Source organism: Aethalodelphis obliquidens, unplaced genomic scaffold, assembly GCF_003676395.1.
Source record: "Aethalodelphis obliquidens isolate GAN/ISIS:26980383/991018 unplaced genomic scaffold, ASM367639v1 scaffold36, whole genome shotgun sequence".
Classification (NCBI taxonomy): Eukaryota; Metazoa; Chordata; class Mammalia; order Artiodactyla; family Delphinidae; genus Aethalodelphis; species Aethalodelphis obliquidens.
This window is the reverse complement of record NW_020837980.1, coordinates 163,115-181,429: the sequence shown is the minus strand read 5'-3', so window position 1 is coordinate 181,429 and position 18,315 is coordinate 163,115. Positions and strand designations below refer to the sequence as shown.

At 34.4% G+C, this 18,315-nt stretch overlaps 1 protein-coding gene across 3 annotated transcripts in view; it reads right to left on the bottom strand.

Moving 5' to 3' along the window:
- The window catches only part of CPNE8 (copine 8), a 333,515-nt gene that overhangs the window by 168,460 nt on the left and 146,740 nt on the right, over positions 1 to 18,315 (bottom strand). For all 3 annotated transcript variants that reach the window (XM_027129253.1, XM_027129254.1, XM_027129255.1), the window contains one exon: positions 12,003 to 12,066. In XM_027129253.1, coding sequence (XP_026985054.1) covers positions 12,003 to 12,066 — 64 coding nt within the window. The remainder of the gene's footprint in view (positions 1 to 12,002; positions 12,067 to 18,315) is intronic.

Below are 18,315 nucleotides of genomic sequence, written 5' to 3'. Positions count from 1 at the left end.
AGCAATTCTCATATCAGACAAAATAGACTTTAAAATAAAGACTATTAGAAGAGACAAACAAGGACACTACGTAATGATCAAGGGATCGATCCAAGAAGAATACATAACAATTGTAAATATTTATGCACCCAACATAGGAGCACCTCAATACATAAGGCAAATGCTAACAGCCATAAAAAAGGAAATCAACACTAACAAAATCATATTAGGGGACTTTACCACCCCACTATCACCAACAGACAGATCATCCACAATGAAAATAAATAAGGAAACACAAGCTTTAAGTGATACATTAAACAAGATGGACTTAATTGATATTTATAGGACATTCAATCCAAAAACAACAGAATACACTTTTTTCTCAAGGGCTCATGGAACATTCTCCAGGACAGATCATATCTTGGGTCACAAATCAAGCCTTGGTAAACTTAAGAAAATTGAAATCATATCAAGTATCTTTTCTGACCATAATGCTATGAGATTAGATATCAATTACAGGAAAAGATCTGTAAAAAATACAAACACATGGAGGCTAAACAATACATTACTTAATAACGAAGTGATCACTGAAGAAATCAAAGAGGAAATCAAAAAATATGTAGAAACAAATGACAATGGAAACACAACAACCCAAAACCTATGGGATGCAGCAAAAGCAGTTGTAAGAGGGAAGATTATAGCAATAAAATCCTACCTTAAGAAACAGGAAACATCTCAAATAAACAACTTAATCTTGTACCAAAAGCAATTAGAGAAAGAAGAAGAAAAAAAAACCCCAAAGTTAGCAGAAGGAAAGAAATCATAACGATCAGTTCAGAAATAAATGAAAAAAGAAATGAAGGATATGATAGCAAAGATCAATAAAACTAAAAGCTGGTTTCTTGAGAAGATAAACAAAATTAATAAAGCATTAGCCAGACTCATCCAGAAAAAAAGGGGGAAGAGTCAAGTGAATAGAATTAGAAATGAAAAAGGAGAAGTAACAACTGACACTGCAGAAATTCAAAAGATCATAAGAGATTACTACAAGCAACTCTATGCCAATAAAATGGACAACCTGGAAGAAATGAATAAATTCTTAGAAATGCACAACCTGCCAATATTGAACCAGGAAGAAACAGAAAATACGAACAGACTGATCACAAACACTGAAATTGAGACTGTGATTAAAAATTTTCCAAGAAACAAAAGCCCAGGACCAGATGGCTTCACAGGCGAATTCTATCAAACATTTAGAGAAGGGCTATCACCTATCCTTCTCAAACTCTTCCAAAATATAGCAGAGGGAAGAAAACTCCCAAACTCATTCTACGAGGCCACCATAATCCTGATACGAAAACCAAAGATGTCACAAAGAAAGAAAACTACAGGCCAATATCACTGATGAACATAGATGCAAAAATCCTCAACAAAATATTAGCAAACAGAATCCAACAGCACATTTAAAGGATCATACACCATGATCAAGTGGGGTTTATTCCAGGAATGCAAGGATTCTTCAATATATGCAAATCAATCAATGTGATACACCATATTAACAAATTAAAGGAGAAAAACCATATGATTAACTCAATAGATGCAGAGAAAGCTTGTGACAAAGTTCAACATTGATTTATGATAAAATCCCTGCAGAAAGTAGGCATAGAGGGAACTTTCCTCAACATAATAAAGGCCATATATGACAAACCCACAGCCAACATCGTCCTCAATGGTGAAAAACTGAAAGCATTTCCACTAAGATCAGGAACAAGACCAGGTTGCCCACTCTCACCACTCTTATTCAAAATAGTTTTGGAAGTTTTAGCAACAGCAATCAGAGAAGAAAAATAAATAAAAGGAATCCAAATCAGAAAAGGAAAAGTAAAGCTGTAACTGTTTGCAGATGACATGATCCTATACATAGAGAATCCCAATAATGCTGCCAGAAAACTACTCGAGCTAATCAATGAATTTGTTAAAGTAGCAGGATACAAAATGAATGCACAGAAATCTGTGGCATTCCTAAACACTAATGATGAAAAATCTGAAAGTGAAATTAAGAAAACACTCCCATTTACCACTGCAACAAAAAGAATAAAATATCTAGGAATAAACCTACCTAAGGAGACAATAGACCTGTATGCAGAAAATTATAAAACACTGATGAAAGATGATACAAATAGATGGAGAGATATACCATGTTCTTGGATTGGAAGAATCCACATTGTGAAAATGACTCTACTACCCAAAACAATCTATAGATTCAATGCAATCCCTATCAAACTACCACTGGCATTTTTCACAGAACTAGAACAAAAAATTTCACAATTTGTATGGAAACACAAAAGACCCCAAATAGCCAAAGCAATCTTGAGAACGAAAAACGGAGCTGGAGGAATCAGGCTCCCTGACTTCAGACTATACTACAAAGCTACAGTAATCAAGACAGTATGGTACTGGCACAAAAACAGAAAGATAGATCAATGGAACAGGGTAGAAAGCCCAGAGATTAATCCACGCACATATGGTCACCTTAACTTTGATAAAGGAGGCAAGGATATACAGTGGAGAAAAGACAGCCTCTTCAATAAGTGGTGCTGGGAAAACTGGACAGGTATATGTAAAAGTATGAGATTAGAACACTCCCTAACACCATACACAATCATAAGCTCAAAATGGATAAAGACCTAAATGTAAGGCCAGACACTATCAAACTCTTAGTGGAAAACATAGGCAGAACACTCTATGACACAAATCACAGCAAGATCCTTTTTTACCCACCTCCTAGAGAAATGGAAATAAAAACAAAAATAAACAAATGGGACCTAATGAAACTTAAAAGATTTTGCACAGCAAAGGAAACCATAAACAAGACCAAAAGACAACCCTCAGAATGGGAGAAAATATTTGCAAATGAAGCAACTGACAAAAGGACTAATATCCAAACTTTACAAGCAGCTCAATAAAAAAAAAACAAACAACCCAATCCAAAAATGGGCAGAAGACCTAAATAGACATTTCTCCAAGGAGAATATACAGAGTGCCAACAAACACATGAAAGAATGCTCAACATCATTAATCATTAGAGAAATGCAAATCAAAACTACAATGAGATATCATCTCACACCAGTCAGAATGGCCATCATCAAAACATCTAGAAACAATAAATGCTGGAGAGGGTGTGGAGAAAAGGGAACACTCTTGCACTGCTGGTGGGAATGTAAATTTATACAGCCACGATGGAAAACAGTATGAAGGTTCCTTAAAAAAACTACAAATAGAACTACCATACGACCCAGTAATCTCACTACTGGGCATATCCCCTGAGAAAACCATAATTCAAAAAGAGTCATGTACCAAAATGTTCATTGCAGCTCTGTTTACAATAGCCAGGACATGGAATCAACCTAAGTGTCCTTCATTGGATGAATGGATCAAGAAGATGTGGCCCATATATACAATGGAATATTACTCCACCATAAAAAGAAACAAAATTGAATTATTTGTCGTGAGTTGGATGGACCTAGAGTTGTCATACAGGGTGAAGTAAGTCAGGAAGAAACTTACAGATATGTATCTGTTAACAGATATATATGGAATCTAAGGGGGAAAAAAAAGTTCATGAAGATTCTAGGGGTAAGACGGGAATAAAGACACAGACCTACTAGAGAATGTACTTGAGGATATGGGGAGAGGGAAGGGTAAGCTGTGACAAAGTAAGAAAGTGGCATGGACATATATATACTACCAAATGTAAAATAGATAGCTAGTGGGAAGCAGCCGCATGGCACAGGGAGATCAGCTCGGTGCTTTGTGACCACCTAGAGAGGTGGGATAGGGAGGGTGGGAGGGAGGGAGACGCAAGAGGGAAGTGATATGGGAATATATGTATATGTATAACTGATTCACTTTGTTATAAAGCAGAAACTAACACACCATTGTAAAGCAGTTATACTCCAATAAAGATGCTAAAAATAATAACAGGTGAAAAATAACTAGAAACTGCAGATCACAAGCAAGTCTTGACAAGAAAACAAATTTTTCCATTTTAATACAAATGGCCAAATGTGGGAAAATTCCAGACAACATAAAATTGTTTTTAAAGGACTATAAGACTAAAAAATTGACTCCTGGAAGTTTTTGTTCTAGTCACAGAACCATTACTTGTTAAAACTGTTCAACATTTCCTGCCCCAGAAAAGTACTATTAAACTGGTTAATTCTATGTACCCAACATTTTAATACAAGATGTCTATTTGTATCTTCAGTTATTCAGGTGCATAGTTTTAGAAATTTTTTTTTAATTTCCTAAGGAAATATTTACTAAGCATTTACTATGTATCTACCATGTATTAGATGTTGAGATTCATTAGATGATTAGATGAAGCAAAAGACAGATCCAGACTGACAATACAGTTTGCTATCTAAAGGGAAATAAAGGTTCCTTCTTAATTATATAAAAGTGTACCACAATTTCTAAATAACTACATTTCAAAATAACATATTATATATTGCTTGAAGTAAAGTAAAGCACTTTCATTTTCACCTGTAATTTAAATCACTTATTTATATATTAATTATTTTGTCAAACCAATCATTTTTATCAATTTATAGACTCAAGCACTCATAACCTACATGATTTACCTTAAAGGTAAACAAGATGAGGTATCATAAATCAAGGAAGTTAAACATTATTCAATGATGATAAGCAATATTTAAAGAGTATAAATTATATAGTAATTTAAAAATTAAAATCAGTATTTTAGATTTGTTTGGTTTTTTAACTGAAAGGAGATGTTAACAATTTTTGAAGCAGGTGGAGGGTCAAAGTAATTCACATTAAATCAAGAAGTCAGTGTTTTAAATATTACTTGGTGAAAATGTTAATTCACCACTTCATTTTTCAGAGTTCAGAAATACTTATTAAGCATCTTCACATATATTAAAATGCCCTTAGGAGAATGTGGTTTTCCAAGAACATGGGAAAAAGACATTGTTCTTTTTTTTTTAAGTGCAAATTTTTTTATTGTTCTTGCCACAGAAATAAATCACTCCTTTAAGACATTTTTCCAAAGCACCTAAAACAAAACACAAATTACCATAAAACATTCTGATGTACTTAAAATACATAGTAGAATCCTGAAATGTGTATATTTCAAATAAATGCTGACTAAAACTTCAAAGACACTAAATATTATTTAAACATGAATTTTCATATGATCACTGGTAAATGTAACACCAAATTGTAGTTTTTCAAATTATATTTCATAAGGCTTGCAAAATGAATAACTGACTCAAGAGAAAAAATTTCTTTCAATGAACCAAGTGATATAAACTTGGGGAAAATGTTTTTTGTAATTACTCAGGTTAATAACTTAGGAGAGATTCCACCTCTATCAAACACAAAACAAGTCTAATTTCTGGGGAAAAAACAAGCATTTACTACTTCTAGAAATATACAAGCATCATTACAGTTGGTTTTTTTTTTAACTCTTATGCTTAATGCCACCCTGAGAGAATTTTAAGACCTTTCTTTAATACTCCACACCAGTGTAACAAACTTCCTATTGAAGAAATCCACTTAAATGTTCAGAGGCATTTCTAACAAATTCAAATCAAACTTGTTTCTCCAGTAATTTTTCCCAACTCAATGAGTGATTCATCATCCACCCAAAGTGCTCAAGGAAGTTGTCCTTGACTCTTCCCTTTCCTGACCTTTTATCCAATCCATCATCAAGCTGCATAATTCTATCTCTAAAAAATTTCTCAAATCTTCAATCCAGCTACACAGGCACCATCTTAGTCCAAGCCAACCTCTTCTCTCACCTGGACATGCACATTGGCATTTATTCCTTTCTCCCTCTTCCACCTATCCAATCCATAGATCCACCTTCTTGGACCTATCCAATCGATTCTCCATTCAGCAGAGAGAGTAATGGACTTAAAACATCAAAGAAATTAATTTTGTTCATAACTTAAAATTACTCAAGGCTTTCCCTTGCATTTAGGATAAACACAGAATCTTTAACATTGTCTACAAAAGCCCAACACCAAACAAACTCTGAGCAGCCTTTTCCACCGTTATCTGGCAAAGTTTTAGCTCAATCATTCCCCCACTCCCATCCCCTTGCTAACTAACACACACCAGGCACACTCTTTCCCTCTTTGGGCCCTATACAAGCTGTGTGCTCTGTTGGAAATCTTACCCTTTGGCTGACAAACCATTACTTGGGTCTAAGCTAAAATGGAATTTTCTCAAAGAGTCCCGGAGTTACCTCCACCCAATATAAATTATGATTCTCCATGGTACTCTCTCATATTTATCACTTAGAACACATCTTGAAATATTTACCTACACAGTCATCTGATTAATGTCCGTCTTTTCCACAAACTACATGTTTTTTAGAGAAAAGGACAAGGGCTGCTTGTTGTTGGTTTTTCTTGCCATTGTATTCCAAGCTTCCTTTCCAGGGACTAGCACGTTATACATTTTGTGAATATTTTTGAATCAATCAATCAGAATGAAAAATATTCTTTGTGGACAATTTCAAGCTACCTTAAAAATACTGAGTGAAGAAACATTTCCAATATGACTTCAAAATTACTTTAATTCTTACTCTAGAATTTGACAAGATATATCACAAAACTTGCATCTGAAATAAACTGTGGTTGAGATAATTAGGATTACCACACTGAAAATACACATTTGTATAAATTTATAATTTAGCCATTTCTCAAATATGGCCCATTTTTAATTCTGCAAAGTAACCATCTGGAGGAGATAATACTGTTGTCTATTAAGTGTGCATAGCATTATGTCTAAGAAAGCAATGTACATACCTTAATTTAAAAATACTCAACTGCTAAACATGTTAACTATCATTTGAGCCTTCAGTGAGTCACAATCTTTTTGTTGGTGGAGAGTCTTGCCTCGATGTTGATGGCTGCTGACTGATCAGGGTGGTGGTTGTTGAAGGTTGGGGTGACTGTAGCGATTTCTTAAAATAAGACAATGAAATTTGCCCCATCAATTGCCTTGTCCTTTCAGGATTGATTTCTCTGTAGCATGCAATGCTGTTTGATAGCATTTAATGCATAGTTAGAATTTCTTTCAAAATCAGAGTCGACCCACTCAAACCCTGCTGTGGCTTTGTCAACTAAGCTTATGTAATACTCTAAATCCTTTGTTGTCCTTTCAACAATCTTCACAACATCTTCACCAGTAGATTCCATCTCAAGAAACCACTTTCATTACTCATCCATAAGATGCAACCTGTCATCCGTTTAAGTCTTATCATGAGATTGCAGCAATTCAGTCACATCTTCAGGCTCCACTTACTCTTCTAATTCTATTGCCATTTCCACAACATCAGCAGTTACTTCCTCCACTGGAGTCTTAAACCCCTCAAAGTCATCCACCTGTGAGTGTTGGAATCTACTTCTTCCAAACTCCTGTTAATGTCGATATTTGGGCTTCTCCCCACGAATGTTCTTAACGTCATCTAGAATGGTGAATCCTTTCCAGAAGGTTTTCAATTGACGTTGCCCAGATCCATCAGAGGAATCACTATCTGTGGCAGCTGTGGCTTTAGGAAATGTATTATTTCTTAAATAACAAGACTTGAAAGTCGAATTTACTCCCTGAGCCTCGGGTTGAAGAATGAGTGTTGTGTTAGCAAGCATGAAAGCAACATCAATCTTGTACATCTCCATCAGAGGTCTTGTGTGACCAGGTGCATTGTCAATGAGCAATAATATTTTTGTTTTTGTTTTGTTTTGTGTTTTTAACTTATTTTTGTATTGGAGTATAATTGCTTTGCAATGTTGTGTTAGTTTCTGCTGTACAATAAAGTGAATCAACTATATGTATACCTATATCCTGTCATTCTTGGACCTCCCTCCCACCCCCCACCCCCATCCCACCCATCTAGGTCGTCACAGAGCACTGAGCTGAGCTTCCTGTGCTTTACAGCATGTTCTCTCTAGCTATCTATTTTAAACATGGTAGTGCATATATGTCAATCCTAGTCTCCCAATTGGTCCCATCCTCCCCTTCCCCCCATGTCCACATGTCTGTTCTCTACGTCTATGTCTCTGTTCCTGCCCTGCAAATAGGTTCAGCTGTACCATTTTTCTAGATTCCACATATATGTGTTAATATACGATATTTGGGGGTTTTTTCTGGCTTACTTCACTCTGTATGACAGACTCTAGGTCCATCTATGTCTCTACAAATGACCTGATTTAATTCCTTTTTATGGCTGAGTAATATTCCATTGTATATATGTGCTGCATCTTCTTTACCCATTCATCTGTTGTTGGACATTTAGGTTTTTTCCATGTCCTGGCTATTGTAAATAGTGCTGCAGTGAACACTGGGGTAGATGTCTCTATTTGAATTATGGTTTTCTCAGGGTATATGCCCAGTAGTGGGATTGCTGGGTCATATGGTAGTTCTATTTTTAGTTTTCTAAGGAATCTCCATACTGTTCTTCATAGTGGCTGTATCAATTTACATTCTCACCAACAGTGCAGGAGGGTTCCCTTTTCTCCACACCCTCTCCAGCATTTATTACTTCTAGATTTTTTGATGATGACCATCTGACCAGTGTAATACCTCATTGTAGTTTTGATTTGCATTTCTCTAATAATAATCAGTGATGAGCATCTTTTCATGTTCCTCTTGGCCATCTGTATGTCTTCTTTGGTGAAATGTCTATTTAGGTCTTCCACCTAATTTTTAATTGGGTTGTCTGTTTTTTTGATATTGAGCTCCACGAGCTGTTTGTATATTTTGGAGATTAATCCTTTGTCTGTTGCTTTGTTTGTAAATATTTTCTCCCACTCTGAGGGTTGCCTTTTTGTCTTGTTTATGGTTTCCTTTTCTGTGCAAAAGCTTTTAAGTTTAATTAGGTCCCTTTTGTTTTTGTTTTTATTTTCATTACTCTAGGAGGTGGGTCAAAAAAGATCTCGCTGTGGTTTATGTCAAAGAGTGATTTTCCTCTAAGTGTTTTATAGTGTCCGGTCTTACATTTAGGTCTTTAATCCATTTCGAGTTTATTTTTGTGTATGCTGTTAGGCAGTGTTCTAATTTCTTTCTTTTACATGTAGCTGTCCACTTTTCTCAGCACTGCTTATTAAAGAGGCTGTCTTTCCTCCATTGTATGTTCTTGCCTCCTTTGTCATAAATTAGGTGACCATATGTGCGTGGGCTTATCTCTGGACTTTCTATCCTGTACCATTGATCTATATTTCTGTTACTGTGCCAGTACCATACAGTCTTGTTTACTGTAGCTTTGTAGTAATATTTTGAAAGGAATCATTTTTCTCTGAGCAGTAGGTCTCACCAGTGGGCTTAAAATATTCAGTAAACCATGATGTAAACATGTGATATAATCCAGGCTTTGTTGTTCCATTTATACAGCACAGGCAGAGCAAATTTAACATAATTCTCAGCAGCCCAAGGATTTTCTAAATGGTAAATAAACATTGGCTCTGATTTCTCCTCTCTAGCCATGAAAGTCCTAGATTGTGTCTCCTTCCAATATAAGGCTATTTCATGTACATTTAAAACCTGTTATCTAGTGCAGTGATCTTCACTAATTATCTTAGTTGGCACATCTGGATAACTTGCTGCAACTTCTCTATATATAAGCACCTGCTGATTCACCTGTACTACTTTTATGTTATGGACAGAGTTTCTTTCCTTAAACCTCATGAACCAACCTGTGCTAGCTTTGAACTTTTCTTCTGCAGCTTCCTCACCTCTCTTAGCCTTCATAGGATTTAAGAGAGCTAGGGCCCTCCTCTGGATTAGGCTTTGGCTTAAGGGAATGTTGTGGCTGGTTTGATCTTCTATCCAGACCATTACAACTTTCTCCATATCAGCAATAAGGATGTTTTGCTTTCTTATCATATGTGTGTCCACTGGAGTAGAATGTGAAATTTTCTTCAAGAACTTTTCCTTTGCCTTCACAACCTTGACTAACTGTTTGGCCCAAGAGGCCTAGCTTTCAGCCTATCTCAGCTTGGCTTTTGACATGCCTTTCTCAGTAAGCTTAATCGTTTCTAGCTTTTGATTTAAAGTGAGAGATGTGTGAATATTCCTTTCACTTAAATGCTTAGAGGCCATTGTAGAGATATTAATTGGCCTAATTTCTATATTGCTGCATTTCAGAGGATAAGGATGTCTGAGCAGAGGGAAAGAGACAGGGGAATGGCCAGTTGATGGAACAGTCAGCACACACACATTTATTAATTTTGTGGTGCCCAAACACAATTGCAATAGTAACATGAAAGATCACTGATCACAGATCACCATAACAAATGTAATAATAATGAAAAAATTTGATAGTGTACAAAAATTAGCAAAATGTGACACAAAGACTAGAAGTGAGCAATGCTGTTGGAAAAATGGTGCTGATAGGCTTCTTCACCAGAGGGCTGCCACAGGCCTTCAATTTGTAAAACATGCAATATATGTGAAGCACAATTAAATGAGGTATGCCTGTATAAAGACTTTTAGCTGTTGACAAATGCAGAAATTAAAGCTCCAAAAAATTTCACTCAGCTGAATAGTGAAAGAGATAATACTGAAATTTAGGTGTCCTGATTCCAAAGTTTATGCTCAAGCTAACAAATGGTAATGTGTTTTCAAGAAAATAAGTGTCAATTTGTATAATGTCAAATTGAAATAAAATTACTTCATTCCAAATTCTAAGTGATAATGTATGATATTTTTAAAGTACCATAAAATGCACATTTAAAAGGCATTGTCTGAGGTTAACTATGATCATTGCTTTGAACACACTTGTCTCTTCTATGATACTAGCATAATAATATTATTTCAATGATTATTTTAATTATGTTGATTATCAGTGTCTGTAGCTAAGAATCAGAACGTAGCATACATAAGTGTAGATCAAGATTCTAAACAATTTAAAAATATTAGATATATAATTTCTAAGTGTGAGAAATATGTAAATAATATTAATATGATTAATAAGTAATATTAAAAGATAATTCCAGATGTTTTTAAAACTTCATTATTATAAAGAACAGTGAAAATGCCTCTGGATCACTAAGTAACATATTCTACTTCATTTGCATGGAAGCTTTATAATTTTCTTGTTCCTCCAGGCAAAACAACAGAATGAAAGCAGAAGATGTTTAAGATGCAGCCTGGCAATACTCAATCTATGACCTTGATATCTTGGTTCTATTTGGAATTAGAACTCATAATAATTTCTTCATTAGCATATGTATACAAAATAATCTTAATATCAAGATTTTGACAGAATAGCATGTTAATGTCACAATAAAGAACATGCATCTTACTGACCCTGAACTTCTTTTTCTCTTTCCTTCCTCATTATACAAACACAGATTACCATATACATATACAAATTCAGAGGCGAGAAGTATGAAAGATGATTAGATCACCAAATCACAACTAAAAATAGCAGTTTTCTAAGATTAATGAATATGCACTCTATGTCACTATACTTTTAGCTGGAGTGGTAGCTGGTTATTTCTACAAATGTGAGCTTCCCAAGCTAAGAAAACATGAGACCATATATGAATATTGAATTTATTCAATTAGAAATACAGAAAAACAAGTATGTTACACAAAATGGTTACAGTCAAGTGACTAGAAATATTCCTTCAGGATCACACATAAAATCTTCAAATTTTTGCAAGAACTGAATTGGTTGATACAATTGACAATTCCTTATATTAATGCCCCCCCAAATGATATTACCATTAGGTTTTATTTTAATAATTTCTATTCATTAAAAAGACTGTTAAAATAAATGATTATCCTATTTGGACTATAGAATGTAGTCTCTCTGGTTAAAGTACTAAGTATCTAAAATGATATTTTACGAATTTAGAATTATATAATGTAGTTTTAATTATCTTTTGCTAAAACTACTCAAGAAAAATCATTTAAGTATAGTTTGAGAATTATCATTTCAAAGAAGTATTGGAAATACTTTTTCATTCAAAGAAATATTTACTTACTCTGCAACAGTTTAATTCCTCTGCTGTGAGGATGATTGTACCACATTTCTTCCCTGGAATTCCTCTAAAACAACAAAAAGCATACTTAAATACAATGATATTTTATATTAATAGTATATAATATAAATGAATATTAAATATATATTTTATTTTTATATAACCAAACAAAAAGCATACTAATAGGTGGGCTCTAACAAAATATATTCCTAGTTTCAAATTTGAGTTTATCCTATAGATCCACATTTATTGATAAAGCTAAACTTTGAGCACTTTCAACATGTCAGTCCTTTGCCCAAGAATCTTCAATAGCTTCACACTGTCTATCATATATAATTAATATAATGTAATGTAGTATCTATAATATAAAATATTCTCCCATGACTTCTAAGATTTCTATTATGTGATTAAAACGTATTCCTAATCTTGGTTTTCAATATTTCTTTCTTCTTTCATCAACATGGTTATTTATTTGGGCTTATTTTTGCTCTGTGCCAATTCCCACACCTTGGCATACCATAGTGTGTTAAACTCTTCCCTATTCTGCCCCAAACTTTCTACATCCCCAGAGGAAGTTTTACTTGTTCCAGGAACTCTTATCCCAGTCAACCTTACACAAAACTTGGTCTTTTCTGTGCTCCTATTGACATTAAAGTCAGTACCACAGGTTTAGCATTTAATTATTACTAAATTGTTACAAGCACATATTTTTTACCCTTCTTTCCCCAAGTTGATTATAAGCTCTATAAGAGCAAAATTCATGTTATAAACCTCTTGTAAACCGACAGATTTAAATATCTATACATAACAGGCACTCAATATATTAGGAAAACATATAATACATAAGCAAAATTAAGCAAAGCAAAACTTCCACCCAATTTTCTTTCTAAACGTCTATGCAATATTTATGCTCATATAGCTTCCAGCTGACACCAAGAGCAAAGTGCACTAGGATAATGCAAGGTATGTGCATGGTTTCCTGCTTTACCTGAGGGAATACAGAGACAAGTCCAAGAGAAGCTTCCAAAGAGTAATCCTAATGCTCTAAAGGTATACTTCATGCTTCTTTTGTCCTATCACTAATCATAGCTCAGACTCTTCTGTTTTTCCTAGGAACTACAAATTGTGGAATTAGAGCCAAACAAGTGTTTTTGTCCTCAAGAATATGATTCAACTCCAATAATCTATGCCAGTTTGTATGTGACATTTTCTCCAGGTCTTTATGACTAAGAGATCAATTAATTTATCTTTGCATGTTTTTTTCATAGAATATTAAACATCTTTTTTTAATGCAAGACAAAATTTAATAAGTGGATAAGCATTTAGTAGACTGGTCACAATAAAAAAGAAGATTCTTACTGAAATAAAAATGGGGTGCAATTTTACATGTCTTAAGTTATCAGTCATTGAAAGAGATGACGCTCTCCAGTACCGGTTGTGTTGGGAGAACTTGCATATGCACCAACTACAGGTGGCAATGCAGATAATAACTGTCATTTGAAGAAAATACATACATCATTTTTAGCATCCCTCCATTGTCAGTAATCAGTTAATTTTTCTAATCCAGCTGTACTTTTTCCTTCTTTTTTTCTATTTGTGAATCACAAGATTTACACTCTCAGCATTACAGCAAGCTAAAACACCCTGACTGAGCATCTACCTGAAAATAATTTAAAATACTGAATAAAATTTGCAAAAAGTATTTATAAATGCTCCGATAACCTGGCAAGAAAAGTAAGAACCAATTAGAAACTGAAGATGGAAAGCCAGAAAGACAAACAGAGGTAAACCCTGGAGAGTTTAATCTTGGGCTTTTTTTTTAATAGGTTTTTATTGGAGTATAATTGCTTCACAATACTGCATTAGTTTCTGTTGTACAACAAAGTGAATCAGCCATATGGATACATATATCCTCATAACCCCTCCCAGTTGAGCCTCCCTCCCACCATCCCTATCCCACATCTCTAGGTCATTGCAAAGCACCAAGCTGATCTCCCTGTGCTATGCTGCTGCTTCCCACTAGCTAACCATTCTACCTTCAGTAGTGTATATATGTCAATGCTACTCTCACTTCACTGCAGCTTCCCCCTCCACCTACTGTGTTCCCAAGTTCTTTCTCTATGTCTACATCTTTATTCCTGCCCTGCCACTAGGTTCATCAGTACCATTTTTTTGGTTTGTTTTTTAGATTCTATATATATATGTGTTAGCATACGGTACTTGTTTTTCTCTTTCTGACTTCACTCTGTATGACAGACTCCAGGTCCATCCACCTCACTACAAACAACTCAGTTTTGTTTCTTTTTATGGCTGAGTAATATTCCATTGCATATATGTGCCACATCTTCATTATCCATTCATCTGTCTGTCAATGGACATTTAGGTTGGTTCCATGTCCTGGCTATTGTAAATAGAGCTGCAGTGAACATTGTGGTACATGTCCCTCTTTGAATTATGGTTTTCTCATGGTATTTGCCCAGTAGTGGGATTGCTGGATCATATGGTAGTTCTATTTTTAGCTTTTTAAGGAACTTCCATACTGTTCTCCATAATGGTTGTATTAATTTATGGCTCCTTAGAGCATAAAGATGAGAGACCAAAAAAAAAAAATGTGAGGGAGTACTCACAAGGTGGAGAATTCAATAAATAAACAACTAATAGCATAAAGCTTAGATCACAATGACTATATTGCCTGAATGTAGCATAAATTAGATATAAACATTTACTTTGGAGGGACCCACAAAATAAATCCATGCCTTAAAATGTGGTGATTAATGAAAGAGAAAAAAATGTATCCTAATAATAGAGAACCTTAACCAGGCTTGCTGCCTTAATTTTAACTACCTAGGCAATTACAAACTTCAAACCAAGAATTCAGCTTAATTCAAGTGATCACAGTTAGTTGGTAAGTACAAAATCTCTCTGGAAGAATTTGCCTTCAAACTAAATCTCAAAATACTATCACATTAAAAGTTTAAAAATATGTATGAGCTTATTCTAAAATATCTCAAAACCCTAAAGAAAAAATGTACCATGTTTTAAAGTCTCCAGAAAAAGCAGGCTGCAGAATCTAACACAGACGTAGAACCCTAAAAATATTATGCATAATATACACAATGTAAGTATGCATAATATACATAATATATAGAGAAGAATGGAAATATGAGGAACTAGCAAAGAACTATAAAATAATCAAGAATATATGGAGAAAAAAATAGGACTTCTAGAAATAATGTAGAGACTGTAGATGGATTTAACAGTAGATTATACACAGCAGAAGAATTAGTGAACTGAAAGATGGATATAAAGAATTTATCACTAATGCAGCATGGAGAGGCTGATATGGGAAAAATTGCAAAGAGGTTTAGTGACATGGAGGGAAAAGGTAAAAGTTTTAATGTACATCTAAGCAGAGGTCCAGAAGGAGAAGAAAAAATGAATAGAGGAGATGCAATATTTGAAGAGAGAATGGCCAGGAAACTGCTAGAACTGTTGAGAAACATCAATTTCCAGATTCAAAAAGTCCAATGAATTTCAAGCAGCATAAATAAAAGTACATTTATACCTACACACATATTAAGGACATGTCAAAACACCAGAGCTAAAATGGCATATTTTCAAAGCAGCCAGAGAGAAAAGATAGATGACCTACAAAGATAAGAATGTTAAATTAAGAGCTGACTACTCAGAAGGAACATTGGAAGCTATAAGACAATTGAAAAAATATCTTGAATGATTTTGAAAGAAAATAACTATCACTCTAGGATTTTATATAGTATATCTCTTTTAAGAACAAGTATGAACTACAGGTATTTTTAAACAAAATAGAATTGAGTGAATTTACAGCCAAGCACATTTTCTTGAGGAATTTCTAAAGGATGGACTTCAAACTTACGAAGAATGATCAAACATGAGATGAATGAAGAAACAATAAGGGAAGTGGTAAATATGAAAAACCTTAATAAATATTGACTTAAAATCTTAATGAATATTATTGATAAGAAAATCAATAATAGTAATGTTATAAACTAAAATAAAAAATACAAATAATAATGATAGCATTGATTGGGAGGGTGAGAATTTAAGTTAAAATCTTAAAGATTTTAAGGAAGAAAGTAAAAGAGTCTTTAAAGTAAATAGAATTTGATAAATTAGGTAAATTTAGAAATTCCTAGGAAACTACAATTTTTAAGGACTTTGTAATCTAAAGGTTAGAAAAGAAAGATTGTGAAATGGTGTTTTTAAAATATAACCAATTCAAAAGAAACTAAAGAAAAAAAAGTGTGAAGCACATGAGAAGCACTAAATAAGTGATCGAAATAAATCCAGAGCAACAGTTACAAAAGTACATGTTAATGAACTAAACGCTACAGATTAGAAACAAAGACTGTCATTCTGTATAAAAAATAAAATTCATACATAGCTATTTACAACAGACATTAGAATTTAAGAATTTAGAATATTCAAAAGAAAAGAATGGAAAGATACACTAAAGGAAAAAAAAAAAAAAAAAAACTAACCCTAATGAAAACCAGTGTACCTACATTAATAGCAAACAAGTAAATTTTAAATTTAAAAAAGACTGCCAGAAATCATTACTGTGTAATAATAAAAGGTTCAATTAATTAGGAAGATACAATAATCTCAATACTATATGCATCTAACATTGTAGTTCCAAAATATATAAAGAACTAACCATACAACAAAAGGACAGATACATCATTATGTTGAGCAATTTTAACCTGGTAAGTACCACATTGGTCAGTGATCAATGTTAACAATCACCAGTGATAAGTCACACTGATATCATGTACCACTGATATGATGTAATAAGAAGGGCATTTCACCACTGTAGTCTTCCCCTCCAAACCTGTAACACCAATCTAAGCATGAGAAAAATATCAAACAACCCCAATTTGAAGAACGTTCTACAAAATATCTGACTAGTACTTCTCAAAACGGCCAAAGTCATCCAAATCATGGAAGGACTTAAAAATTGTCACATAACAGAGGATACTAGAAGATAGGATGACTAAATGCAAAGAGGTATCCTGAAGTGAATTCTGATACAGAAAAATGACAGTAGTGGAAAAACAAGTGAAATTCAAGTAAAGTCTGTAGTTTAGTAGTTGTATCAACATTGTTATCCTAGTTTTTTCAAATATACCATGTTAACCTAAGATATTAATGTTAGAGGAAACTGGGTGAGGGATATACAAAATTCTCTGTAGGATTTTCACAATTTTTCTGTAAATCTAAAGTTCTTATTAAAAACAAGGCAAGGCATAAAAAGACAAAGACAAGCTGAGTAACTATTCTAGGTTAAAAGAGGCTAAAAATTAGGACAACTAAATTCAATGTAAAATTTTTGATTAAGTTTTAGACTGGGGATATAGAGCTATAAAAATTGGGACAACTTTTGAAATTTGAATATGGAGTGTGGATTAGATAACTTCATTGTAAAGTTTCCTAATTTTGATTATCATATTGTGATTCTGTAAGAGAACACCCTTATTAAGAAATACACATTCACTTTGTTTATGGTTTCCTTTGCTGTTCAAAAGCTTTAAAGTTTAATTAGGTCCCATTTGTTTACTTTTATTTTCATTACTCTAGGACAGTGGTCTCCGACCCCCAGGCTGTGGGCTGGTACTGGCCCGTGGCCTGTTAGGAACCAGGCCCCACAGCAAGGGGAGAGTAGTGGGTGAGAGACTGAAGCTTCATCTGCCCTACCCATCACTCCCCATTGCTTGCATTAGAGCCTGAACCATCACCCCCACTGTCCATGGAAAAACTGTCTTCCAGAAAACCGGCACCTGGTGCCAAAAAGGTTGGGGATGGCTGCTCTAAGAGGTGTATCAAAGAAAGAAAACGAAGTGACTGACAAGAGATTAATCTCCAAATATACAAACAGCTCATGCAGCTCAATATCAAATAAACAAACAGCCCAATCAAAATTGGGTGGAGGGGCTTCCCTGGTGGCGCAGTGGTTGAGAGTCCGCCTGCTGATGCAGGGGACACGGGTTCGTGCCCTGGTCCGGGAAGATCCCACATGCCTCGGAGCAGCTAGGCCTGTGAGCCATGGCCACTGAGTCTGCGCATCCGGAGCCTGTGCTCCACAACGGGAGAGGCCACAACAGTGAGAGACTCGCATACAGAAAAAAAAAAAAAAAAATTGGGTGGAAGATCTACACATTTCTGCAAAGAAGACATACAGATGGCCAAAAAGCACATGAAAAGATGCTCTACATCACTAATTATTAGAGAAATGCAAATCAAAATTACAGTTAGGTATCACCTCACACCAGTTAGAATT